Here is a 25,155-nt window from a genome sequence, read left to right as displayed (position 1 = left end):
CAGCAATGCCACATCACTTTCGCAAGGGAGCACATACCTGATGCTTTCCCAGTCATATCTTTGCTTCCTGAAACGGCGTGGCTTCCCCTGAATCCACCCTCCCCAGGAGGATTGATTATTCACAATCCATTGAGCTGTACCCTTGTTTAACTTAATCAACAAACATTCTTCCCAACGTAGGTCCTTACACTCTGGATCCTGGATTTTTGTGGTGCTCTGGAATGTTCTTTTTGACCATTGTTTGGTCATGACATCTCCTAACATCTCCTGAGGTTCAGTCAGGAATGTCTGTGAGTAAGGGGGATCACAAGAAGGAGGGGGAGGAGGGGGAGGAATATATACCAGTAGAGATGGCTCTGAGTGTGAACTTTCCAACTCAGCTTTCCTGATACACTCTTCCAAGTACAAAGGAACATTTGTAGGGGTCTGATTATCAGGTGCAATATCTAATTTAATTGATTCTCTCCTCAAAGGTTTAAGCCTACTTGGTCTTCTTTGTTTCTTAGCAGTAATGCTTTCAACTTTGTGTTCATGAACGATACTGGAAACATCATATAGGCCCGTCTGGACATATTCCTCATAAGTCAGAGATGATGGGCTTCTATGCTGTATAACCTCTTTAGAAAAACTGAGATCCTTCGCTATAGTCTTGAGAAATTTTTTCTGGTAGTGTGCATGGTGCCGCTGGGAATGGCCAATATATCTGCACGTTAGTGGCATTTCTGCCTTCATCACAGACATCATGGCATTGCGAGATGGCAAGTTCTTTCTATCAACTCTGATCTTCAGAGCTGACTCAAGAGGGAAGGGATTTTTACTCTTGAAAAAAGTAGGGATCTCCATCCTTTCAAGTTTGGTAAAATTCATCAATGTTTTAAAACCTTAAAAATAATTCACAGAGCTATGTTACGAAAATGAAGTTTCACTGTCCTCTGCGATGACAGCTCAGCATCTCCTAAGCCACAATGAATGGAAAATTAGGAAGAATTGTATCAAATTAAAAGGCATATTCTAAGATTTAAGAGAAAATATACAATGTCTCCCCAAGCAGGCTACCACAGAATATTGCTATAACTGGATACCCATGGTGTCCCATTCATCTATGGGGTGTGTGTGTGTGTGTGCGTGTGCGTGCGCGCAATTAGATACTTATAATTCACAGGCCTAGGGCAAGGTACTATAATGGATAATGGTGCCCACCTCTGTCTGACTCTTCATAAGAAGCAAGGCAGAACTGTGAATTTATCACCCCTGTTGTCAACATGTCCAGTCTAATGCAGACTTTTGTCATCAAGGCATGCTCCAAAAGGGTTAAGACTTTATTTCCAGTAGAAAGTAGAGCCAAGCTGGCAGGGTTTGGAATCATAGTACTATTGTTTCAGAACCACAAGTGGCTTCACAAGGCATGCTGAAAGCAGAACCACAGGTTCTAGGCAAGCATTCCACTCCCAGTGCAAGCTGCAATGTGTCATTCAAACCCATTATGCTGGGTTGCCAATGTCGGGTTTCCTCCATCACCCAACATTTGCCACCCGATGGGAGGAACCCAACACTGGCAACTCAATATTGGGCAGGTTGGATGACACTCTAGAACTGGAAGTTACAGCTTATGCCAGGAGCAGATGCTAACTGGCAACCAGTGGTTCTGCTTTCAGTGTGTCTATTACTATAAAGGTCTGTGTTAGTTTTCCTAAGATTACAATCCCACAGCATAGTTACCTGGAAGTAAGTCCTATTTAAATATTTCCATATAAAATATTTCACTAGCAGTGTTCCCTCTAAGGTGCGTGCACGTGTGCTCACTCACAAGTTTTTTTATGTCCACTCAGTTAATTTTAGATCCCGCTCAGGTTGAATCAGGAATGCCCCACTCTGAATGCATGTGCGCGCACACTGCTTTGATACTGCTGCCCAGGACAAAATTCATTCCGCACACAGAGCAAAAAAATTACTGAAAAAACACTGATCACTAGGCTAGCGCTGTAAACATCTAGTCCAGAATAAAAAACAAGGACACAAAATAAAATGTAAGTGTTCTCCATTTTCCTTCATTTCCACCTAATTTTTCTTTCCAGTTGCACAACGTGTTGTGCTGACAATATTCCCTACCAAATTGAGTTTGTAATGTGTAGGATATATGCTTTGAATTATTATAGCAATGGTTGATTTGTATAGTTAATGAATCGCACAGCTTGGTGAGCGGGAAGTCAATATTTACTTAATTAGATGTAACGGGATTGTTAAGATATTGTAAAAGCCAATAAAATTTTTAAAAGACAATATTCCCTACCCACCTCAAGGACTACGATTCTTATCACTGTCCTTGCAATAAGACACACAGTTCCTGTCAAAATATATTGCCTTTCTGCACATCCCCCTTCCCAAGTTCTATTGACACTGCCACACTTCCTATTTGTGAGTGTTATTGGATTGTCAGCTCTGGAAGCTGAAGGTCTTGCTTTTGCCGTCAAACAAGCAGCATTTTCCCAACATAATACTTGCCCATAGACATAAATTTCAGCATGTATGTATATGACTAGCATTAGATTGTTGCTCTTGAAGAACTGCAAAGACTCTTAGTGGCTTTAAACACAAACACAAATTTATTGCACAAAACCTCACAGACCTAGATTGCAACTCCTGTTCTTCTATCTTCTAATCCTTACTTCATGTTTGTGAGAGGATCCTCTGCTTAAGGATCCTCTTTTGTCTTTTCTTAAAGTGATAGAGGGCTTTCCAGAGTATACTCCTATACATGACACTGTAGGGCTGTTCACATGATCAAAAACTGGGTAGGCCAAGTGTCCTACCCAGCTCAGAAGATATGCACACTCCCAATTTTCAATTGTGTGTCAGCAAACAACTAGGTAGGAGGAGTAGGGAGTGATCATTTATGAGATCCCATACGGTGCCATCCTACCCAGCTTTCACTCCCAGCACTTTAACAAGGTAGGAGGAAAAGAAATAGGAACATAGGAAACTGCCATACACTGAGTCAGACCATTGGTCTATCTAGCTCAGTATTATCTTCACAGACTGGCAGCGGCTTCTCCAAGGTTGCAGGCAGGAATCTCTCTCAGCCCTATCTTGGAGAAGCCAGGGAGGGAACTTGAAACCTTCTGCTCTTCCCAGAGCGGCTTCATCCCGAGGGGAATATCTTGCAGTGCTCACACATCAAGTCTCCCATTTATATGCAACCAGGGCAGACCCTGCTTAGCTATGGGGACGAGTGAGTCATGCTTGCTACCACAAGACCAGCTCTCCTCTCTTTTTTTAGATTTAAGAGATTGAGATTTAAGACATCCTACTCCTCTCTCACACACTATAATTCCCGCCTCCTATTTGTTTGTTTACGCACAATTGAAAGCTCCGAAGCTGGGTAGACTCTGATCCTACTCAGATTTTGGTCGTGTATAGCCTTAAAGTGTGCCGTCAAGTTGATTTTGACTCCTGGCATCCAGAGACCTGTGGTTTTCTTTGGCAGAATACAGAAGGGGTTTACCATTGCCTCCTCCCGCACAGTATGAGATGATGCCTTTCAGCATCTTTCTATATCACTGCTGCTTGATATAGTACCAGTGGGGATTCGAACCAGCAACCTTCTGCTTGTTAGTCAAGCATTTCCCCACTGCGCCACTTAAGGTGGCTGTGATAGCCTTACTATCTATTATGATTATACATGTTGTTTAGAAAGGTGTTTGTAATAATGGTCACTATTAAAAATGAAAGTCAACAAATTAAAGTAATTCAGATAATTGTGTCTGTTTATCTTTTTTGTTCACTCTTGTCCTCTGTTGAATTTAATACAGAACATCTGAAATGAAATATTGTGCAAAGGGCTCAGTTTTTCAGTGAAATACTCCCAAGTTCAGTTGATTTTGCATTCTTGTCCTTCATTCTTAACTGTTTACATCTCTCAAATTTCATGTTTTCTCATTATTTAGTAAGGTAGAAAAGCTTTGTATTTACCTTTCAGAATGGTTCTCTCACAGATCTAGACTTGTATGGACATGAGAAAACTGCAATAACCTACATCAGCTTCCGGGCTTCTTAAAGATTTCTCCTTGAGCTGTTTACAGTTGTTGCCTGGCTACAGATGATGTACTTGCATTCTGTCAAATTTGATTTGTCACTTTTGCAAATTGTTTGTTTTAAATAGAGCTTCCGACTAAGTAATCTTCAGCCATTGAGTATTAAGCCTTTAATTTCAGAAGCTCTGTACCTCACTTAAAGGAAATGAGGTAATAACATTTTACTGCCTTACAATGGTGAGAATATGTCACTATATATCATTGTGATACTACATGTCACAATATATATGTCACAATGTATTACTAGCTTTCAGATTAGTTGATATATCAAGTCGAGTTCCAATTGTATATATCAGTCAGAGATTTATTATACATGATAAAGTTTGGACGATGCTCTGAACCGGCCCCTTAAGAGTGTGTAGGAGGAGTGCAGAAGTGCACGTCCCCACAAATCCAGTGTGCTGGTGTCCTTCTGAAATGCCCACCCTCATGCATACTTTTAATGCTACTTTATAAAGTAGTATTGAAGCTGCACATTAAGGAACAGTGCTGATTAACTGTTCCACTGTGCAAGGAGGTGACAATATGGCGGATGAGAGGAACATAGAAAGCTGCCTTATACCGAATCAGACTATTTGTCCATCTAGCTCAGCATTGTCTACACAGACTGCCATTGGCCCGAAGGGTCTTTTCCAGCCCTACCTGGAGGAGATGCCAGGGATTAAACCTGGGAACTTCTGCATGCAAGCAGATGTTCTACCACTGAGCTACAGACGCATGCTCACATGTAGTTACCCATCCAAAAGCATACCAAGGCAAACCCTGCTTAGCAAAGGGAACAATTCATGCTCACTACCGCAAGACCAGCTCCATGTACACCCATTTTTCTACTCTGCATGTTTAAGGGGCCAGTTTGGAGTACTGTCTGAAGAACCAGCCCATTGTTGTTGTTATCAACTGACCTGACTAAATTTAATTGAAATTTAATAGTCCTTTAGAGTAACTCCAGAGTAGTACTGCTGAGTAGCTTAGTCAGGATGCCAGCCACTATTATTTTTTGAATTCTAGCATCATTTGTTGAGTTCATGGCACCATTAAATCTGGCACCATGGCACCACTGTAAAATACAAATGTATTTTACAAAACACATGTCCTGCTTAAAGAATTCTACATTCCACAGATCTTTCTCACATTAACTTTGCACTGTGGGCTGCTGTAGGGCTTTGAGGGTAAAAGAAGAGCCTCTGCAAAAGCCCTAGACTAGAGGAAGCCACCTCACTATTGTTTCTTTCTATGCTGGAGTTACTAGAGTTTCTGGGATGTGTGACAGTTTTAGGGGAGAAACACAACATAGACTTCTTCCACGTAACAGGGGCCCTGACATTTCCTTAATGATGTAGGAAAGACCTGCACTGCACACTGTGAAAGTAATTGCAACAAATTCCACAGTAGCTGCCATGTTAGTCTGTTGTAGCAAGAAAAGACTCCTGTGGTACCTAGTACATTTATTGTGGCAAAAGCTTTTATGCCCTCTTCTCATATGACAGCTGATGCACCAAATGTTATCTTCAACTGCGGCGGTGGGGATCACACATATGCTAGGACAATGTAACAGTAACTAAGCCAATGGAACTTACTTCCTGATGTGTTCTTGTCTTCCTTTGTAGCTAATGGTTTATTTTAAAAAAAAAATAACGTATCACAAAGATGACAATCAACCAACAAAACTGATAATTCAATTTTAAAAAAATAAATAGAATATGTGTGAAAGAGACTGAGTCTTCAAGCTTTATACGTTAGAGCATTTGTAAATCCGACTGAATTACCCAGGAGGTCAAAGAATCAGGGGTATTCAGGATTGCCATGCCACTGGGTGGCGGAAGGGGAAAGGAATTTGCTTAAGTGATGTGGCCGATCGTAACTGGGGACGAGAACGAGGAAGAGGCCCAGGGCAGGGCAGGCCGCCACCCTCGATTGGTCTCTGGGAGGGACTAACTGTTGCGCAGTCACCATCATGGCCTCTTTTGCCTGCCCGACCTTGCGAGCAGCTAGCCTGGGTCACTCCTCCCTACGAAGGAGGCTGATGCTGCTCAGCCGTCCTGCTGCCGAACCCTTCGGCCCCCGCTCCAGCAGCAGGCGGTCGCGGAACGTCGCTTTCTCCACCACCGCCGCCGCCGCCGGCATGCAGCCCCGCATAAGCTTTTCTCCCGCCGGCCGGAGCCTCTTCGACCAGCCGCTGGCCATCTTAGTCGAAGGGCTCCGGCCGCAACAAGAAGTCACCTTGCGGTTGTCACTGGAAGACGAAACCGCGCAGCGCTTCGAATCCCGCGCCCTCTACCGGGCGGACAGCGGCGGGCAGCTGGACCTGAGCCGCTCGCCGGCCTTGGAGGGAGAGGGCGGCAGCTTCGCGGGCCTTGAGCCCATGGGGCTGCTGTGGGCGCTGAGGCCACAGAAGCCCTTGAGGCGCCTGGTGAAACGCGACGTGCAGCGCCCCTTCCGCCTGGAGCTGGAAGTGCTGGAAGGTCACGGCGAGCCCAGCCGTGTCCTGGCCAAGGGCGCCCATGAGCGGAGCTTTCTGCGGGACGGCGCCAAGAGGATCCCGGTGCGGGAGGGGAGGATTCGGGCCACGCTCTTTTTGCCCCCGGGTGAGTGATGGTGGACTTTGATCCCACAGAGTGGCCAGGAATAAGATAGTCACCTTCAGGTGACTATCGAGAGCAATCTGAGGATTTAATGGCTTGATGCAATGAAATGTTGGGGGGAAATCTCTCCAGGTATAGTTTCCGTCAGAGTTGGCAGCCCTTGCCCCACCAGTGGAACTTGGCCTAGCAACACCCCTGCTACTGCTTAATCTCGCTAGTGGTTGACTAGCCCCTTTTTCCCTTGTAGCATATGGCAAAGCTTGCTTGCTTAAGACATCTGGGTTTGTTTTAACATTCTAACCAATATATCTGACATGATCTCTCTTCTGCTCTCTGCTTTTGATACTCTATGATTTGAATAGGCCAGGTGTGTTTGTTATGAAATATCCTATTTTATTGTCAGTCATTAGACTGAATGATCACTGCATATCTTTTTGCCTTCTGTCTTTAAGACAATATACAATTGTCTTTTGACAGTAAGGTGGATGGTGGATTCTAAATGGCTTGATATTTGGAGTGTAAATGAAGGTAATCCTACATCTTATCATGTCTCCTATAGGTGATGGCCCCTTTCCTGGAATAATTGATATTTATGGAACTGGAGGAGGACTTCCTGAATATCGAGCATGTCTGATGGCCAATTATGGCTTTGCTATGTTAGCATTGGCCTATTATGGATATGAAGATCTCCCCAAGGAAATGAAGGAATTTCATCTGGAATATTTTGAGGAAGCTGTAAATTACATGTTAAAGCATCCAAAGGTAGGGCCATACATTCCTGGCCTTTCGAAAATAGCAAATTATTTTCATAAGGCTATTATACTTTTTAAAAGTATTGTGCAGTTTGATCCTATGCTTGTTTATTCAGAAGTAAGTTCCACTGAGTTCAGTAGGGCTTACTCTCAAGGAAGTCTGCATACAATTGCATTTTAAGGCTCCATTCACTTACTTGAGAGTATTCCTCTTTGAACTTAGTGGAACTTACTACCAAAGAGATAAGCATACTTGTGGGTTGTGAAACTGGCAGAGGAAGGTTATTGCTTACTTTTAAACCTAGCAACTATTTTTGTTTCATTTATTTTATCTCTGAGCAATGCTCATTTCCTTATTTATTTTTATATTTATATCTTCCTCCCAAGAGCCCAGGACATGCTTATTTTTATCCTCACAACTACCCTGTGAGGTAGGTTAGGCTGAGGGATAAGTGACTGACCCAGAGTCACCCAGTGAGTTTCATGGCTGAATGGAGATTTGAACTAACCACCACACTGGGCTGTAACAATGCTATTAAGGCTGTACCAAATATAACTATAAAATAAAGCACCACAGAATAAAAGCACTCTGTCTCAGCTTAATTCGAGTTTCTAAGAAGCATTATACACCAGAAAAAAAGAACATATTCAAATCGCAATAAAATAGCAGATTAGAAAAATAATTAAAACACACAAAATAGTAATAAACTACAATAAAATTGCAATAAAACTAGGTCTCTGAAAAACTGGAATTATCCACTTGAAGCCTCAGAGAATTAAAGGTCTTCACCAGGTGCCAGAAAGACAAAGGGACCTTTAGCACAGCAGTGCACTATTGGCAGAAGCTCGTTTCATGAATGGAAAGAAAGTTGTGCTCATACAAGAGCAGCTACTAAGAATCATGGACTCAGTGTCCAGGCAGGAGTTCAGGCAACTTGCCAGTGGCCTGGAGACAGGTTGCTGCTGGCAGCCCCTCCCTCTACTGCTGCCCCTGCATGCACACTGGCCACATACCCTGTGTCCATGTCCGATGCAGAGGGCGTGGCCAGCACCTGGAAGGGCTGTGCAGTCCCCTCCCACTCCTTTCCAGATAGTGCTTCATTCACTGGCTGGAAAGGATGAGGACGCAAAGCCCCCCTTCTGGGTACTGGCCATGCCCCCTTTGTTGGCATCAACACAATGCAGGGGGCATGGCCAGCAACGGGAGGTGTGGGGCACACAGCCTGTCTTCAACCCAGCCAGGAAGCAAGGGAGAAAGAAAGCACTCAGCCTGTGCTTTGTTTGCTGGCTGGGAAGGAGAAAAACCGCACCTCATGCTCCCATCCAGCAAGTACTTTGTTCGCCAGCTGGATGAGGGAGGAGGACAAGGGGGTGCCCTGGTAGCCTGATCAAGCAGGGACATTTGTGACACACACACCCCTGTCAGTGGTGGCTACACCCGTGTGTCCAGGTGGTATAGTGCAGAGGGCACTCTTCAGCAGCCCTGGAAGAGCTGCTGCAGGAAGAGGCTGACAGGTATAATATGCCTTGTTTTATCCATGTTTGGTTGAGTCATCAAGCAAAAATTGTTGTAGCTGTAAATACAAGTTTCATTGAAATTTTCTTCCAAGAGCTCTGAATTATTGATACTAGATCGTTAACTAAACTGCATTTTGATAGTCACATGGTTACTTGCATTGCCCTAATAATTTAGACTTAGTTATTTATGCTAAACTCCTGAAATAAAACTATGAAGGATTAAAGACCAGAGCTACCCATTTTTCTCCAGCAGCTAAAGGGAGACAAATTTCTCTACCTAAAACTGGGAAGCCTTGGGCAGCCACTGTGACAAAACAGTATTTTATTTTTATTTTTTAAGTAAGATGGTCCATGGATCAGAATTCTTGATCTCTGATTTCCAAGTAAGATGAATATATGCACCTATCACATGACTGCTGATCTCTCCCTCTCTCCCATGCAGGTTAAAGGTCCCGGAATTGGGCTGCTTGGACACTCCAAAGGGGGTGATTTGTGTATCTCCATGGCCTCTTTCTTAAAAGGTATCACTGTGACAGTCACAATTAATGGTTCCATAGCCAATGTTGGTGCAACACTTCTCTATAAGGATATCACAATTCCACCCCTTGGCTTAGATATGAAGCGGATCAAAATGGACAAGTCTGGATATGCTGACATTATTGATGTTCTGAACAACCCACTTGAGGGCCCTGACCGCCAAAGTTTGATCCCACTGGAGAAGGCTGATGGACGCTTTCTTTTCATTGTGAGCAAGGATGATCGTAACTGGAAGAGTGAATTCTTTGCTGTGGAAGCCTCCAAGCTTTTGCAAACTCATGGGAAAGAAAAACCCGAGATAATTTGCTATCCTGGAGCTGGACACTATATTGAACCTCCATATATGCCAATGTGTCCAGCTTCAATGCATCTCTTAGTGGGTCATCCAGTAACCTGGGGAGGTGAGCCCAAGGCTCATGCTGCAGCACAGGTGGATGCTTGGCAGCAGATCCAAAACTTCTTCCACAAAAACCTCAGTGAACAAGGTGAAAAATGCAGCAAACTCTGAGACCCTTGTTTATGAGATGTGTTTAGCCAAATAAGTAAGGCTCCTGTTTTCCGCATCTGATTTGCTAAATAAAATGTTGAGAGAGTAAAAAGAAAACTTTTCAGTTGACTGTTATCTGCACATATATTTTCATATGAGGGGAGACTCTCAAGCGATGTGGCCAGTATTGTTGTTCTCTAAATATTATGCCTTAGCTCATTGTTCATATTGTTGTTTTATAGACTGGGGGCTGGATAAAGATGATAGCTGCATGCAGTACTTCCTCAATTTCTGCACTTTAACTCATTATATCAAGTGTCTTGTTTTACAAAAGATATTTCAGATGTATTTTGTATAGATGTGAAGCAGCTGACGGTATTACTAATCTGTACAAATATCAAATGAGTAGGCATATGCCACCTGCCCCCCAAATACTGTGAAGCTTTTCTCACGAGCAGCCTAACCCAGACTAGAGCAGCCCAACCTGGATTAGGCTGCTCGTGTGGAGTATTGGGATCACTCCTGATCCCGACGCTCCCACCCCTCCATACCCTGCATTTTGCCCTGACCTTTAGCCAGGGTTAAGGGCATGCGTGTGTATTCTTGGTCTGCACGTAGCCTGAGTGGCAAGAGCGCCTGACTGAGGGAGGATCCTTCAATGCACCACACTGCTGGCACAGTGCATTGAGGGATGCCAGAGGACTTCCTCCTCCAGATCCCTACTCTGCCGCTCGCCACAACACCAATTGTGTGTCAGGTGAGCGGCAGAGCCTGCGGACTGAATTGACTTGTTGCTGCCAGCCTCCCCACCTGCCAGCTCTCCACCCGGCTGGGTATGTCAGTCATGTGCACGACCTTCATATTTTCTAGGAGAAGTAAGAGGAGATCTATCCTTTTCCAACTGGGAATGTTCTGCTACTAGGTTTTGTCATTATATAATATGCACCTGCAAAAAGCAGCAGCAGAGTTACTGATAAGCAACCCAGCTTGTTGTGTGAAGTGGCAGGCTGGGGTGTTTACTTATCTATGTTTACAGAGTAAATCTGCTGATGAGGAGTGCTTTTAACCTGACACTTGAAATGGAGCTCTTTCTAGCAAGCAGATCTGCTCCAATCCTTACCTGGGAGCGGATCTGAGAACTGGAAGCTTTGTATGTCAGATGGGGGTGCTTATTCTTGAGCACAGCCAGTAGTTCTCAAGATGTCAATTCAGGGATTGTAGAGAAATGACTTTACTCAAGCTGTAATAAAAGCTGGTGCAAACATAGGCTGCATTCACACAATCACAGTGATCTTGGTTAAAGTGGTAACTAGGATCGCTGAGCCCCAAGGAGCTGATGGTGAGAACCCAGGATTTCTGGGCAAGCCTGGTCAAACTGCTGTGGTTAAATCACATTTAACCAGGACAGATAACCAAATGCCCTGATTTTCAAAATGTGCCATGCTAACAGAAGTTCCATCTTCCCAGGAGTAATGTATTCTAACATCATGTTGTCAGGTTGAGTCAACGGTTGCTGCAGCTGAAGTTGCAGACACCAACTTGTACAGGTGAAACTCGGAAAATTAGAATATCGTGCAAAAGTCCATTAATTTCAGTAATGCAAATTAAAAGGTGAAACTGATATATGAGACAGACGCATTACATGCAAAGCGAGATAAGTCAAGCCTTAATTTGTTATAATTGTGATGATCATGGCGTACAGCTCATGAAAACCCCAAATCCACAATCCCAGAAAATTAGAATATTACATGGAACCAAGAAGACAAGGATTGTAGAATAGAACAATATCGGACCTCCGAAAAGTATACAGTGTACTGTGCTTGATTGGCCAGCAAACTCGCCTGACCTGACCCCATAGACAATCTATGGGGCATTGCCAAGAGAAGGATGAGAGACATGAGACCAAACAATGCAGAAGAGCTGAAGGCCGCTAATGAAGCATCCTGGTCTTCCATAACACCTCATCAGTGCCACAGGCTGATAGCATCCATGCCACGCCGCACTGAGGCAGTAATTGCTGCAAAAGGGGCCCAAACCAAGTACTGAATGCATATGCATGCTTATACTTTTCAGAGGTCCGATATTGTTCTATTCTACAATCCTTGTCTTCTTGGTTCCATGTAATATTCTAATTTTCTGGGATTGTGGATTTGGGGTTTTCATGAGCTGTACGCCATGATCATCACAATTATAACAAATTAAGGCTTGACTTATCTCGCTTTGCATGTAATGCGTCTGTCTCATATATCAGTTTCACCTTTTAATTTGCATTACTGAAATTAATGGACTTTTGCACGATATTCTAATTTCCCGAGTTTCACCTGTATGTTGCTCTTAGACAATAAAGCTGGGTTTAGAAGTTCCAGAATTTCTTATGTAATTCAGAAGTGTTTGCAAATCCAAGCTAAACTGAATAGTACTAATTTGTTTTTATATGCTACTGATAAAAAACACTCAACTGAAATGAATTATAGGAAATTTAAAAAAATAAAGTTAATGCTGCATATTGTTGCTGTTAGATATTCTGAAGGTTTAGGGTTTCCCTTTAAATCTACATATGAATAAGAACATGCTAAACTAGTGAGAAGCAACATAGGATCCATCCACTGTCCTAACCTCTTACCAACATATCCTTTCAGAAAGACAGAAATAGGTTTCTCATGTGCTAGTAATTTCCTAATCTCCATTACAAATTCTGTGGCAGAGGGAATGGAAAAATTCCTTTCATCTTCCAAAGATAATACTTAACCTTTACAGAATACGTTAACCATGTAATTTTCCAGAGCTGCTGCTGTTAATTAGTTTATGATCTGCACAAGGAGTTTTGTAACTATAACTTTATTTGAGGGCTTTTGTTTCCTTTTAAGATCCAGAAAATTGGGAGAAAATTGCTGCATTGTGTCTTAACAGTATCACAAGCAAAGGCACTATCTGAAGTCTCCATCTTTCATAACTCCTTCAGTCCCTTTTACGTCATGTACATCTGACTTGTCTGTTGAGGGTCTTTCCATGCAATCATTTCTTCACACAGTGAATGAATGTCGTTATTTGTAGCGTAACATCCAAACATCTCCAGTGTAATGCTTCTGCTGTGGGGACGGTACACTTCCCAAATATTTAAAGCAGAATATCCTGTAGCTTCTCCAGATAGGGTAGCTATTGCTGTTGTGATGGCTGTGTTGTGGAACCTGGATGCATGAATGTTAAGGAGAGTGTTTGTGACTTGAATGGGAAAACAGTTGCTCACATACTGTGCAGTGCACCATTCATTGAAGAGGGATGCACACGTGCAGCTTCTGAGTGAGCTAAAAACCCATCCCCACTGCTAACGGAAGTGGGGGCTGTTGCATGCACATGAAGCTTTGCACAATCACTGCCACTGCCATTGGGAATCATGATGGTAGCAGCACAGCAATGATTGCACACAGGTTCATGTGTGTGGAACAGCACTAGCTATACCATTCTGAGGATTTTCTCCTGCTCCATGTAGGTTTCTAAATGTCATGGAATGTTACTCTAGGCAACAAGGTATGCATATATAGAGATAAGAAAAATCCACAGGTGTGTGCTGAGAGGTGCTACAGATGTGAATTACACTCAAATGTATTTCTGAAGTTTCCTTTTTTTAAAGCCCTGCTAATAGGTAAACATGTAGCAAAACACTTATCTACCAACGGAGAAAAATACTCCATCCAATTGGACTATAGGACACAAAAGCATATGTCATAGTATATTTTCCACAAAACTCTTTACATTAAATATTAGTATTTTAAAAATTCCAGACATCAGTCTCCTGTGTCATTTTATACAGTTTTCCAGTGGTGCAGTGGTGCAAGGATGGGCAGGGATGCAGTCCCAGTACTTCTTTCCCTCCAGGGTCTCAGCAGGGACGCAAAACCTTTGGCTTTCTACATGGAAATAATGTGTTGCTCTTGCTATTCCACCCATTCATTGCCATTCTTCATATCTTAAAAACATAGGAAGCTGCCTTATACAGAGTCAAATCTAGCCCTTGGTTCACTAGCTCAGTATTGTCTTCACTGACTGGCAGCAGCTCTCCATGGTTTCCAGCAGGAGCCTTTCCCAACCCTTCATGGAGATGCTGCCAGGAATTGAACCTGGGACTGTCAGCACGCAAGTCCTATGATAGACTAGTGTCAGGATATCCTAAAACAAATGACAGGGAATGCCCACTGAAATGCACTGATTAATTCTAGTACATTCCCTGGAGTCTACATGATCCTTGACTTCTTGTAACAGAACCCCTGCCCCCGCCCCATTATTGCATGTATTGACATGTGAGGTGTGGCCATTGGAATGGGCGTGGCCATGGGATGTGGCTGTCAGGGTGGGTGTGAACTGTGGGGGGCTGCCTGCCATGGAGAGCAGCTGCACTTCTGAATTTGCGAGGACTACATCACTGAAATTTTCAGCAGCAAATATTATACTACAGGTCTTCCAGGCCACAATGGTGTGACTTTAGAGCTCCAGCAATTTTCCTTTTGAAAAATTAGCCTAGGCCACTGTACTTGGAGGAGGATTCCTACATCCATCATCACAATGCGTGACTTCCATAGAAGAACTGAAAGGATACGGATTTTCTTCCTCTTCCGCAGTAGCTCATTTCAGACGTTGGGACTGGAAGACCCCACACACCCCGCCCCCGTCCCCGCCACTTTGGCCAAATATCTGTGGATTCTGTTCTAAGCAGACAACGGCTCAAGGCGATACGAGGCTGAGTTTTATCTTCTCAAAGGGAATCGTACTTTCTGAGATAGATTAATGCTGCCTTTTGCAGTCTCACGTGGACTTCCAGGCCGAGCAGAGGCGCTTTCTTTTCCGTCTCTCCTTCTCTCGCACCCTGTTCGGGGGCAGTACGGTTGGAAGGGCGTCCCGCAGGTTCCATTATGTGGCGAGGAGCAGCAAGTAGAGTTTGGGATGTCTGTCTGGAGCACTTCAGGGGCCTGAGTCACCCCGGGCGGGTCTCCCTCAGAAGGTGCAGCAGGAGAGGGGCAGTGACGGTGTCAGTCACCCCCGCCGCAGGCTTGGCAGATCAGCCCGCCAGGATTGCGGTCTGGGGACTCAAGCCTTTGCAGGAAGTGACCCTCCGGGCGCTGGTGGCCAATGAGCACGGCAGCCTCTTTGATTCCTGCGCGCACTACCAAGCGGATCATCAAGGAGAGGTGGACCTGTCTGTAGATTTGTCTCAGGGAGGAGACTACACGGGATTGGAGCCCATGGGGTTGTTTTGGAGCCTCTCCCCTGCTGCGATGGAGAAACCTTATCAAAAGCTGGAGCTGAAGAAGGTGAAGGCTCCCATGAAAGTGGAGGTGTCTGTACACCAGGGGTACAGCAAGCCTCGTGCTATCCCTGGACAGGTGCTTGCCAAAGCGAGCGTGGAAAGGTGGTTTACTCTGCCTGACGTGAGAAGGATTAGGCTGAAGGAAGGTGTGGTAAGAGGCAGTTTGTTCCTCCCCCCTGGTGAGTTTTAAACCTTTGCGGGGCTCAGAGTGCTTTATGCATTCATTACATTCATATTCTGCCTTTCGTCCAAAGTTAACAAGCTGACATACATTATTGTTGTATGTTGTATTATTGTGTTAGGGTGATGTACACCCCACCCCTATTTTATCCTCACAACAACCCTGCTATGTAGCTCAGGTATGTCCTGAGAAGATGTGCCCTATTTACTCAGATCTCTCTTGGCTTTGGGATTGTAAGCTGATGTCTGCAAACATGAGAAACCCCAAACAGGTGGCTTTGGCTCATGCCCTTTATTTTTGGCGTTAGCAGTGGAATACTTGCAGCTTCTTCATGTATCAGCCTCATGATCCTATTGATATTTGCATTGGGTTCCACAGAAGTTGGGCTCTTTGTCACTTTCCTCATTATGTCATTTTTATAACCCATCTTCTCACTAAAGCTAAAAGGCCTTTGACCAATGCAATTAAAAACATGGCAAGAATGAAACACAGTATTAATGTAAAGCTGCCAAAGCAAAGTGCTTTCTCTCTCACTCTTACTAATGGAGACAAACTTTGAAAAAAGGGGGGAAAGTTCTCACATGTCACACCCTCTAGATATCTATGTATATATGCATTTATTTTTATGCTAAGTACCTATTCCAAATAATTCTGTTTCCCCTGATGGAGGGAAACAGCTCTGTTAATGTTATGGGAAATCCACCTGTAGCTTCCAAGCTTCCCAACATCCTGAAAAAGAAGCAGAAATTGTACTTGCTTCCCCTCTTACACACATTCTTCACTACCTGTTTAAGGAGCTGATATATTACAGTATGTAGCAGAAACTACATAACTTGAAAGCATCAAGCTTCCTGGTCATAGCTGTTCACAAACATCAAAATATATAAGCAGAAAACAACCCCTTCCCCTGACATGTGATATGTTTAAAACTGTGTATGGCTCAAGAAGTGAGTTGTCAGGATTTTATCTAGTATACTAATCTTGCTTTTAAGTATTGGTTGCCTGGGTGAAAACTATTAACTGAGGTAAATGTTGTAGCTTTCATGGTATTTTCTGTGTGCTACAATACCATGTTTTTGCAGAGCACTGAAGCATGTGGATTTAATTTTAATTAAATAAACCTGCAATTTGAATTGAAAGGCCTTGAATTTGAAGAAATTTCACTCTGTTGAATAATTATTGAGATTTTGAATAAATCAGAGGAAATGAACTTTTTTCCAAAAGCAGCTGTATGTGTAATCCTCAGAAGTCAGGAAGGTGACTTGGTATGTGTGAGAGACTTCTACACTTTGGAACAGAACAAAATTGCTAATTGCATACTATTTTGCTTTTTGTGTGCTATATGTTTGTTTAAAAACAACAACAACATTGAGGTTGTTCTCACGTGCAGCCTTACCCAGGCTAGGGAAGCCCAGCCAGGGTTAAGCTGCACATGAGAACTGTTGGGATTGGGCCCGATCCCAGCGGGACAGCAGCGCCGCCTATCCCGGCTTTTTAGCCGAGGTTAAGGGAGCGAGTGCTCCCTTAACCCATGCTTCCTGCTTGTGTGTGAGCTTGGGCTGCTTCCAGTCCAACTGCACACAGAGCGCCCATCTCCTGGGGGAATACCCCAGTGCACTGTCCTAAGCACTTGGTGCATTGTGGATCGGCTCTCCGAAAATGGATCGTATGGGAGCATAGATGGTGCTCCTGCCAACATTCTGACAATTGTTTGGGGGAGGAAGGTGAGTGAACTGAAGCCTTCCTCACCCTGCCGCCTGTCTGCCCCCCGCCTGATCGTGTGAACGACCTCATTTTGTTTTTTTCTACAGCTGAACAAGATTGAGCATTCCATTAAATATAGTATAGACAGGACATAAAACTAACTATAGCCTTCTCCTTCTATTTGTAAATAATATATATTTAACAGTGTTGGTTGGAGCCTTGAACTGGGTCCTGAAAAAATGTAAAACAAATTTAAATAACAATAAAGGGGGGGAAACCTGCATTCATCACAACCAGGCACAAGAGGGAGATAGTCTTGTTGGAAGACAACTGCAGTCTGTCAGGGACAGAGATCTGAAGAATATCCTTGCCAGGTTTGTTACACTTTAGGCCAGTAGTGCAGCTACAAATAGAGGATATTATCAAGGCATTTCTAGAGTCTTTTCCCACTGACTCTTATATTTTTCACTTTGAAGCAATGCTCAAGTGGCGTGTGCTTCCAGAATCTTTGCCGGTTGTAGGATCACACTGTTATGTTCACATCTTATTATTTATTAAAAAGGAGAGGGGGATTCAAACAAGCTGGAGAAAATGCAGCCAGAGATGTCCACTTTCATCTGTGACAGAGTTGTGATAAAATAAATTCCTTCTAGAAACCTATTTTGAATAGGATTAATATTATTATGGGTTATTTCATCCCAGAAGAACAGATGGTAACTCTATAATATTATTATTGTTTATTATATACATTATTATGCCAAGAATGTTCCCCTTGATGTACATAATAGGAACATTAATGTTGTGAGTCACCCCAACCAGTAGTGGGGATGTGCACGGATCGGTCCGGAGCCCATTCCTAGGGCCTCCGGACTGGTCCGGACCTGGGGCTGGTTCGGCGGTTCAACGCCGGTGGAAGGGGACCTTTAAGGGCGGGGGAGGGTATACTTTTCTCTTCCGCTCTTTCCTCCCTCCAACGATCCTGTTTTTGAAAGCATTCGGGGTGGCAGGGTATCTCCCTGCTGCCCCTTCCTCCGTTACTCATCAAAGGGCTTCAAAAGCCTGACTGCGCATGTGTCCGTCGCACAAGAGATGGACGTGACACGCATGATGTGCGCACGCGCAGTCAGGCTTTTGAAGCCTTTTGACGAGGAACGGGGGAAGGGCTGGCAGGGAGGTACCCTGCTGCCTCAAATGCTTTCAAAAACGGGAGTGCTGGAGGGGGAAAGCAGTGGGAGGGGTAAGTACACCCTCCCCCACCCTTAAAGAGCCCCCCTCCCCAGTGCCGGACCGCGGAAGTGCGGTTCCGTGCACTAAGTGTACTGGAGGAGTGGGGTATAAATATTTTAAATAAATAAATTGCTATTCTTGCTATAGCAGCAAAAGCAGTTCTTGCTACTCAGGCTATGCTAAAGAGCTCTCTACAAAAGCCATTGAGCCTCTAAAGTTGTGATAAGGTTCTTATAGAGGAGTTAGCTCACCAAAGGTTAGCAGCTCTGGCTAAAAGAAAGCTGGAGGCCTTTATGGAGATTTAGCTCCAGTTTGTCACTCTAGATTCACAAATTGTCAAAACATATAAATCCTTTTTTTTTTTGTCTTTACTGAATATATGTGTTATTATATGTATCTTTAGCAGACACAATCTCCTTCTTCCTTTCATTGGCACATTAAATATTAGTATTTGTTTAATTTAGAGATTCCTTTTCACTGAACATAAGAACTCAGAATATAGTTTTAGCTATTAGGCAACATATTGACTAGTGTTGCACACATGTTAGTGCAGTTAGCGGCACTTGTGCATGTTAGTGGAATAATGTTTTACACGCGCAAGTGAGGAGAGAAGAATTTATCCAATTCCCCCCTTCATGTTGGTGGGACATTGGGAGCACCCAAAGGAAGTGGGGACTGGTGAAAATAATTTCTTCCCCTTGTGTGTGAGAAACATTTTTCAGCATGTGCAATATTAGACAATATGTTGCCCTCAATCTGTTCTGCTGGTTTGTCTGTACACACTTTAATATTTCATACTTTTTTTGATATAATTTTTAAAAAATAAATGAATTGTGAAAAAATAGGAAGGATTGAGAACAGCATCAAGATTGAGGGACTGAGAACTATTTCAGCAATTAGGCTATCTACTTTTTAGTCTATTCTATGCACATGAAATATCATTCTTGTAGCTGCATCAGGGATTGTGAGAGTAACCCCAAAGGTTAAAATACACGTGAGGCACACTTAAATTATCTGGAAAAGCCCACAGAGAGAGAGAGAGAAATGTTTGAACCAATTTCTGTTGGATACACTTTTTTGTTACTTCCTGCTTTCGGTTATTTGAATGGTTGCATATTCAATAGCTGATCTAGTGAAAAGTGCCACCTTGCATGTTATGAATTTTTCATTTAAAAAACAGATGCTTTAAACATTGTTGTAATAGAAACAAATTAAGGCCAGTTATAGTAGTGCTTCTGTTATATTTTTATGGCTGTGCAATCAACTTATACTATGTCCCTGAGAATAACAGTGGAAAATACTTTAGTTGTGCCAATTGCATTTTTATATTTAATTCTTTACTATATTTTCTTGGCCCAGCAACATTGTCTTATGTTTGCTTTTGTTAGGGAATGGCCCCTTTCCAGGAGTAATCGATATGTTTGGTGATGAAGGTGGGTTAACGGAATTTCGATCCAGCCTTCTGGCTACCCACGGCTTTGCTGCTCTTTCCCTACCATATTTTAATTTTGAAGATCTCCCCAAGGTCATGGAGGATTTCCATCTGGAATACTTTGAACAGGCAGCCAGGTTTCTGCTGCACCACTCAAAGGTGAGTGTAGTTAGGAAAATATATTTACACTTGTACACAAAAGTAGTTTGCTATCCTGGCATGTTAATTAGTTAATCACAGTTTATTGAGTCCATACATAACACAGAACTGTGGTTTGTTCTTAAAATCAAATGGAAACTTTCTTTCTCTCATGCAAGCCCACAACTCCCATAGGCTCATTCAATAGCACTAAAGCATGTTTTAATATTATCTGTCTACCACATTTTTATATTGCCTGATATGTACATCTCTAGGCATTGTACAGAGTTAAAACACAACAATGTAAAACAGAATTAAAACAGTTAAAATTCACAAGACAAATAAAAACAATCCCACAAAATAAGATTAAATAATTTTAAATTAATTTCAGTGAAAAGCCTGAGAAAACAGGTGTGTCTTGAGGGTTTTCCTAGAATCAAACAGAGGAGGAGATGCTCCTGTTTCAACAGGGAACACATTCCAATGCCTTAGGGCAGCCACAGAAAAGGCTGGGTCCAAGTCTCCACCAAACAAACTGGCAGGAACCGTAACTGGACTTCTCCAGATGGTCTTAATAGGCAACAGGGTTAATGACAAAGAAGGTGCTCTCTTAAGTACCTTGGACCAGTGTTCCCTCTAACAGAGATTCCCAGATGTTGTTCACTACAACTCCCAGCTTCCCCAGCTGCAATGGCCTTTGGCTGGGGATTACTGGAGTTGTAATCAGCAACATCTGGAAATCTGTATTAGAGGAAACACAGCCCTGGACCCAAGCCACTGAGGGCTTTATAAGTAATAAGCAGCACTTTGTATTTCACTTGGAAACATATTGGCAGCCAATGCAGTTCTTTTAAAATTGGTGTTATATGTTCCCTTCAGGTTGTCCCAGAGACCAGTCTGGCTGCTGTATTCTGTACCAATGGTAGTTTCCTGACTACATACAAAGGCAGCTCCACATAGAGTGCATTACAGTAGTCAAGCCTAGAGTTTACCAGCATATGCACCACTGTTTTAAGGTTATTTACCTCCATAAATGGACGTAGCTGATATATCAGCTGGAGCTGATAAAAAGTGCTCCTGGCCACTGCCTCAACCTGAGAAATCAGAGAAAGTTTTGGATCCAGGAGTCCAAGCTACATACCTGATCTTTCAGCGGGAGTGTAACCCCATCCAGAACAGGCAGATCTAAACCATCTCTTGGGTCCCGACCTACAGTCAGTACTTCCGTCTTATTTGGATTCAACTTCAGTTTATTATCCCTCATCCAGCCCATTACCGCCTCCAGGCAGGCATTTAGGGAGGTTATGCCATTTCCTGATGCAGCTGATATGGAGAAATAGATCTTGGTGTCATCAGCATATTGATAACACCATGCACCAAACCTCCTGATGATCTCTCCCAGCAGTTTCATGTAGATGTTAAAGAGCATTGGAGACAGTATGGAACTTTGTGGAAGTCCATACTTTAGTTCTCACTCTTCACAGCAGCAGTCTCCAAGCAACACCATCTAGAATCTACCAGAGAGGTAGGAACGGAAGCACTGTAAAAGTGTTTGTATTAGTATTACATCTGAACTGTGCCATTCACTCCTTTGTCCTATAGGAGATAGTTCAATCATAGGATTGAATCTTTTTGGAAAACTAATTGTGACATTCTAGGAGAAGCTTTGTGCTGCAAGTGTTACTGGGATATCCTTTGGAGCGGGTAGTGTGTGGAGGAAGGAATTATTTGAGTCCTTATTTTTAAAAACAATGGCCAACACGTTGAGATGCATATTGCATGTGTAATCAGCACTGTTGCACTAGTACACGCTGATGTTGATTTTGACTGGCTTTTGCATTATTGCACTCTTGTGCAAAGTTCCTATTAACACAAATGAGGTGTGCCGTAGTTGCTTAGTGGTTCTACAGCGGTTGCCACAACTCAACCACAAGCAGCAGTTGCACAACTCTGGAACACAAGCTTCAGACATAGTGCAACTAACTAGTTCATCAGCTTAGTACTAGCACAACTGCACCTACACATGGTTCGCTGCTCAGTATGTCAGCCAATATTTAATTAAGCCATGTTAGTGTAAAAAATTCAAAAATGTATTCAAATTTTGCATGCCGAAGCGAATTAATTTTTAAAATGGGTATGATTATTGGAATTGTTTTTATATCCATTGTAGGGTTCCAAATGTGTTAATAGTCTGACCAGGGTTTCTCGTTGAATCTATTCAAGAGATGCCTCAAAACACATACTCACTGATATGTGTTCTCTCTTCTCTTCCCCCTTCTGTCTCATTCCTGAAGGTTAAAGGACCAGGAATTGGTGTTGTTGGAATTGGGAAAGGAGCGGAATTTGCATCTTCCATGATGACTTTCTTGCCAGAAGTGGTGGCTGCTGTCTGCATTTCTGGCTGCAGTTCCATCACAGCCAGTGCCCTCCACTATGGCCAGCTGACTCTGCCTGGAATTCGCTTTAACATGAGCAGAGTCAGTGTTTCTGAGAGTGGTGTATTTGATATTTATGAAGCCTTAGATGACCCACTGGACCCAGCTAATTCAAGCTCCCGCATCCCCATAGAAAAAGCAGAAGGTCATTTCCTTTTTGTCGTTGGGGAAGATGACCGCAATTGGAAGAGCTCTTTGTATGCTCAGATAGCCATTGGGTGCCTGCGTCAGCATGGAAAGGACAACTTTAAACTCTTGAGCTATGCTGGAGCAGGCCATCGAATTAATCCCTCTTTTTCTCCAGTTTGCTTGGTAGCTTTAGACCATGTACTAGGGGTGCCTATTCTGAGTGGTGGAGAGAGTAAAGCTCATGCCCATGCCCAAGAACATTCTTGGAGGGAAATTCTGGAGTTTTTGCATATCCATTTGAGTTGAGTTAAGCACCCAAATAACTGAACCTGGGAGAAGATGAGAGACAGGTGTTAAAAACAACAAAGGGCGACTCAGGGACTGACTTAGAAAGAAAGATGGAAAGAGCTGAGATATGCTGTATATGCCTAACTTGGATAAATTACCATAAGAATGGATGACAAGGTAAGTTTGGAGGTATATAGGTATATTTCAAGAAATGCAAGTTGGAATACTGGGATGAAGGACTGTAATGATGGAAAAGCACAGGCACATGTGAGTGCAAGTATGTCACTGAAAAAGTTGGTTGGGAATGTTGAATAGGCCTTACATGCTTAGCCAGCTCCTCAAAGATGGCACAAGACAGACTGCAGCAAGCCATAATCACAAAAATGGTATTTAGCCAGCTGGCTCTTATCTAGGTGCTTTGAGAGTGCATATCCAGATTATGACTATCTTTAGCAAAAACATCCTATATTATTACTTGAAGAGAGAGCAGGAAGACTTTTTAAACCACAGAGATAAAAGAAGTGGAATCACAGATAGCATGAATGTCTGGCTTTAAACTGAAAGCTCCCGTTGACATGGTTCTCTATGGATGCAGAGTGGCATTGTCCTTTTCTTGTTCTGTTGAAAATTAGAATAGCACCAGTTCATTCCGATACTAGAAGTGCTCCTTTGTTTTAAACATAATTTGTTCCACCTATCATTAATCTAACCTGTGCACATAAAAGAGATTAACCTAGATTTGTCTCTTGAACTGGGAAATAATTTGCCTAGTGAGTATTTCTTCATTATACAGGATAGGATATTTAAATGTTGGGAGTTTTTAAATCATTAGTAATTGTATGTTGTTGCACTCAGTTCTTTAATTGCTTGTTTTAAGTCAGTATAGTAATGACTGTCGGTGCTGGGTGTAGCCAGGATTTTCAGAATTGTACTTTCCTCTTGTCCCACAATTGCCCCTGACCTATTGGTCTGGTAATCCTGCACAGATGCCAGCAATGCAGGCAGTCTTAGCTTCAGGCTCCAGTTTTTAGTGGGGGAAGAAAAGGGGGGAAAGCCAAAAAGGAAGTCTGAGCTGGATTTAGCAGCTGAGAGCATATAGTTGGGAAAGAGGATAAATTACATACATTTGGCCTATGACTCTTGAAGCAATCAAAGGGCGACCCTTTCAGCACTAACTGTAATACTGTAAATGCAAAATCTTGTATTTTGATGTTGGTAGATTAACCTTTGGTGTTGGTAGATTAACTAAAGACATTAATAAGGTAGCACTTTTGAATGTGACATATATTTGCCCACTATATACTGAGTAATCTAAATTGATGGCTGCTGTTTTATAGAACACTCAAAAATGTCACTGGTTAAGCTATTTTGAAATTGAACCCATAATACTACACGTTTGTCACTGTGGGATCATGACCCTTAAATAATAAGATTCTAAAATGTTAAAGAACGGTATGTAATAGTAATTCCAAGGCTAATTCTCCATGACTAAGCCAGGAATAAGGAGGCATCCTGCAATAGCTGCTAAGGAAGTGTGTTGTGTTCTTACTTATTTGAGCATAGCAGTTTTTCTGCTATGGTAATTTTCATCACATTACCCTAATTAACCTGAAAACATAATCCCTTCTTAAATGAATTAAGTGCTGAGCATATGTCATCTTCTGGATCTAGCGTAAGACAAAATAGATTTTTTATAAGGTTCCTTTTTCCTCCCGTTGGTTTGCTGCTTGGTACTGTTGAGAGATTGTAACTGTATTAACTTGGCTTAACATAGTTTCTAGATATATAAATGCACATTTCCACATACATAAATGAAATAAAACATACATTTTGGTTCTTAGTATCTCACGTTTGTAGTTTAGTATTATATGATTTCAGTGTGTGTGCATAATTGCAGTTACTTATCCTTAAATAAAAAGCATATTTTACCTCTCCCCACATTATGTTGCTAAAACAGGATGCCAATTTGCTTACTTATTAATACAGATTTTGAAAGAGAGAGAGAGTGTGTGTGTGTACTTTAGCTATCTGTTTTGGTTAATGAGCTTTGCATTACTGCTATTAAATTGCTTGTATTTATTTATGACATTTATTACTGGGATTCATATTTCTTAGAAATTTGCTTCCTTTCCCCCTCTCTATCCTGGATTAGTTTCCTGAGTAACATTGCCACCCCTGGCTTCTCATATCTTCTGAGATCCCCATCAATCTCTGTTAGAATGGTAAGCACACAGTAGCCTTATTCAGACATTATCATCAGAGGCTGTACTTGTGTGTAGAGTCTCAGAAAATGAGGTGGAAGTCCCGCCCAGTGCATCAATCACTCTCCTCTGCCAGGTGGGTCAATCACAC

At 42.7% G+C, this 25,155-nt stretch overlaps 3 protein-coding genes across 16 annotated transcripts in view; 2 read left to right on the top strand and 1 right to left on the bottom strand.

The window, feature by feature from the left end:
* The window catches only part of HEATR4 (HEAT repeat containing 4), a 52,046-nt gene extending 46,131 nt beyond the window's left edge, over nt 1-5,915 (bottom strand). For 10 of the 11 annotated variants that reach the window (XR_008311182.1, XR_008311184.1, XR_008311185.1 and 7 more), the window contains exons 1-2: nt 3,970-4,657; nt 1-955 (exon numbers count right to left, since the gene is read on the bottom strand). The exon at nt 1-955 is cut by the window's left edge and continues 86 nt beyond it. Coding sequence is in view for 2 of the 11 variants with exons in the window: in XM_053270409.1 (XP_053126384.1) it covers nt 1-867 (867 nt within the window). In the remaining 9 variants the exon portion in view is untranslated. Of the gene's footprint in view, nt 956-3,969; nt 4,658-5,668 lie in introns of those variants that run through there. The other variant, XM_053270419.1, reaches the window with a different exon arrangement.
* On the top strand, nt 4,146-10,243 carry LOC128334154 (acyl-coenzyme A thioesterase 1-like). Of its 4 annotated transcripts, none has more exons than XM_053270496.1 (3): nt 4,146-4,241; nt 7,233-7,435; nt 9,386-10,243. In XM_053270496.1, exons 2-3 carry the CDS (start codon nt 7,307-7,309, stop codon nt 9,986-9,988), a joined length of 732 nt encoding a protein of 243 aa, XP_053126471.1. In that variant the 5' UTR covers nt 4,146-4,241; nt 7,233-7,306; the 3' UTR covers nt 9,989-10,243. The 4 variants fall into 4 exon arrangements, with proteins under 4 accessions (XP_053126471.1, XP_053126477.1, XP_053126453.1 ...); XM_053270502.1 differs by lacking the exon at nt 4,146-4,241 and adding an exon at nt 4,250-4,268; XM_053270478.1 differs by lacking the exon at nt 4,146-4,241 and adding an exon at nt 5,935-6,676.
* A 4,631-nt stretch (nt 10,244-14,874) lies between these two features.
* Nucleotides 14,875-24,895, top strand: LOC128340350 (acyl-coenzyme A thioesterase 1-like). The gene is made up of 3 exons (XM_053285350.1): nt 14,875-15,448; nt 19,770-19,972; nt 22,246-24,895. Exons 1-3 carry the CDS (start codon nt 14,875-14,877, stop codon nt 22,819-22,821), a joined length of 1,353 nt encoding a protein of 450 aa, XP_053141325.1. The 3' UTR covers nt 22,822-24,895.
* The last annotated feature ends 260 nt before the right edge of the window (nt 24,896-25,155 follow it).

Source organism: Hemicordylus capensis, chromosome 1 (genome assembly GCF_027244095.1).
Source record: "Hemicordylus capensis ecotype Gifberg chromosome 1, rHemCap1.1.pri, whole genome shotgun sequence".
Taxonomy (NCBI): domain Eukaryota; kingdom Metazoa; phylum Chordata; class Lepidosauria; order Squamata; family Cordylidae; genus Hemicordylus; species Hemicordylus capensis.
The sequence above is the reverse complement of the archived record's forward strand: the minus strand, read 5'-3'. Positions and strand labels throughout refer to the sequence as shown.

Bases quoted from the DNA above. Each gene is read 5' to 3' on its own strand.
- LOC128334154 (XM_053270478.1), top strand. From the start codon at position 6,046: ATGGCCTCTTTTGCCTGCCCGACCTTGCGAGCAGCTAGCCTGGGTCAC. The intron at 6,677-7,232 runs GTGAGTGATGGT...TGTCTCCTATAG, and splicing joins CACGCTCTTTTTGCCCCCGG to GTGATGGCCCCTTTCCTGGA. The intron at 7,436-9,385 runs GTAGGGCCATAC...TCTCCCATGCAG, and splicing joins ACATGTTAAAGCATCCAAAG to GTTAAAGGTCCCGGAATTGG.
- LOC128340350 (XM_053285350.1), top strand. From the start codon at position 14,875: ATGTGGCGAGGAGCAGCAAGTAGAGTTTGGGATGTCTGTCTGGAGCAC. The intron at 15,449-19,769 runs GTGAGTTTTAAA...TGCTTTTGTTAG, and splicing joins CAGTTTGTTCCTCCCCCCTG to GGAATGGCCCCTTTCCAGGA. The intron at 19,973-22,245 runs GTGAGTGTAGTT...TCATTCCTGAAG, and splicing joins TTCTGCTGCACCACTCAAAG to GTTAAAGGACCAGGAATTGG.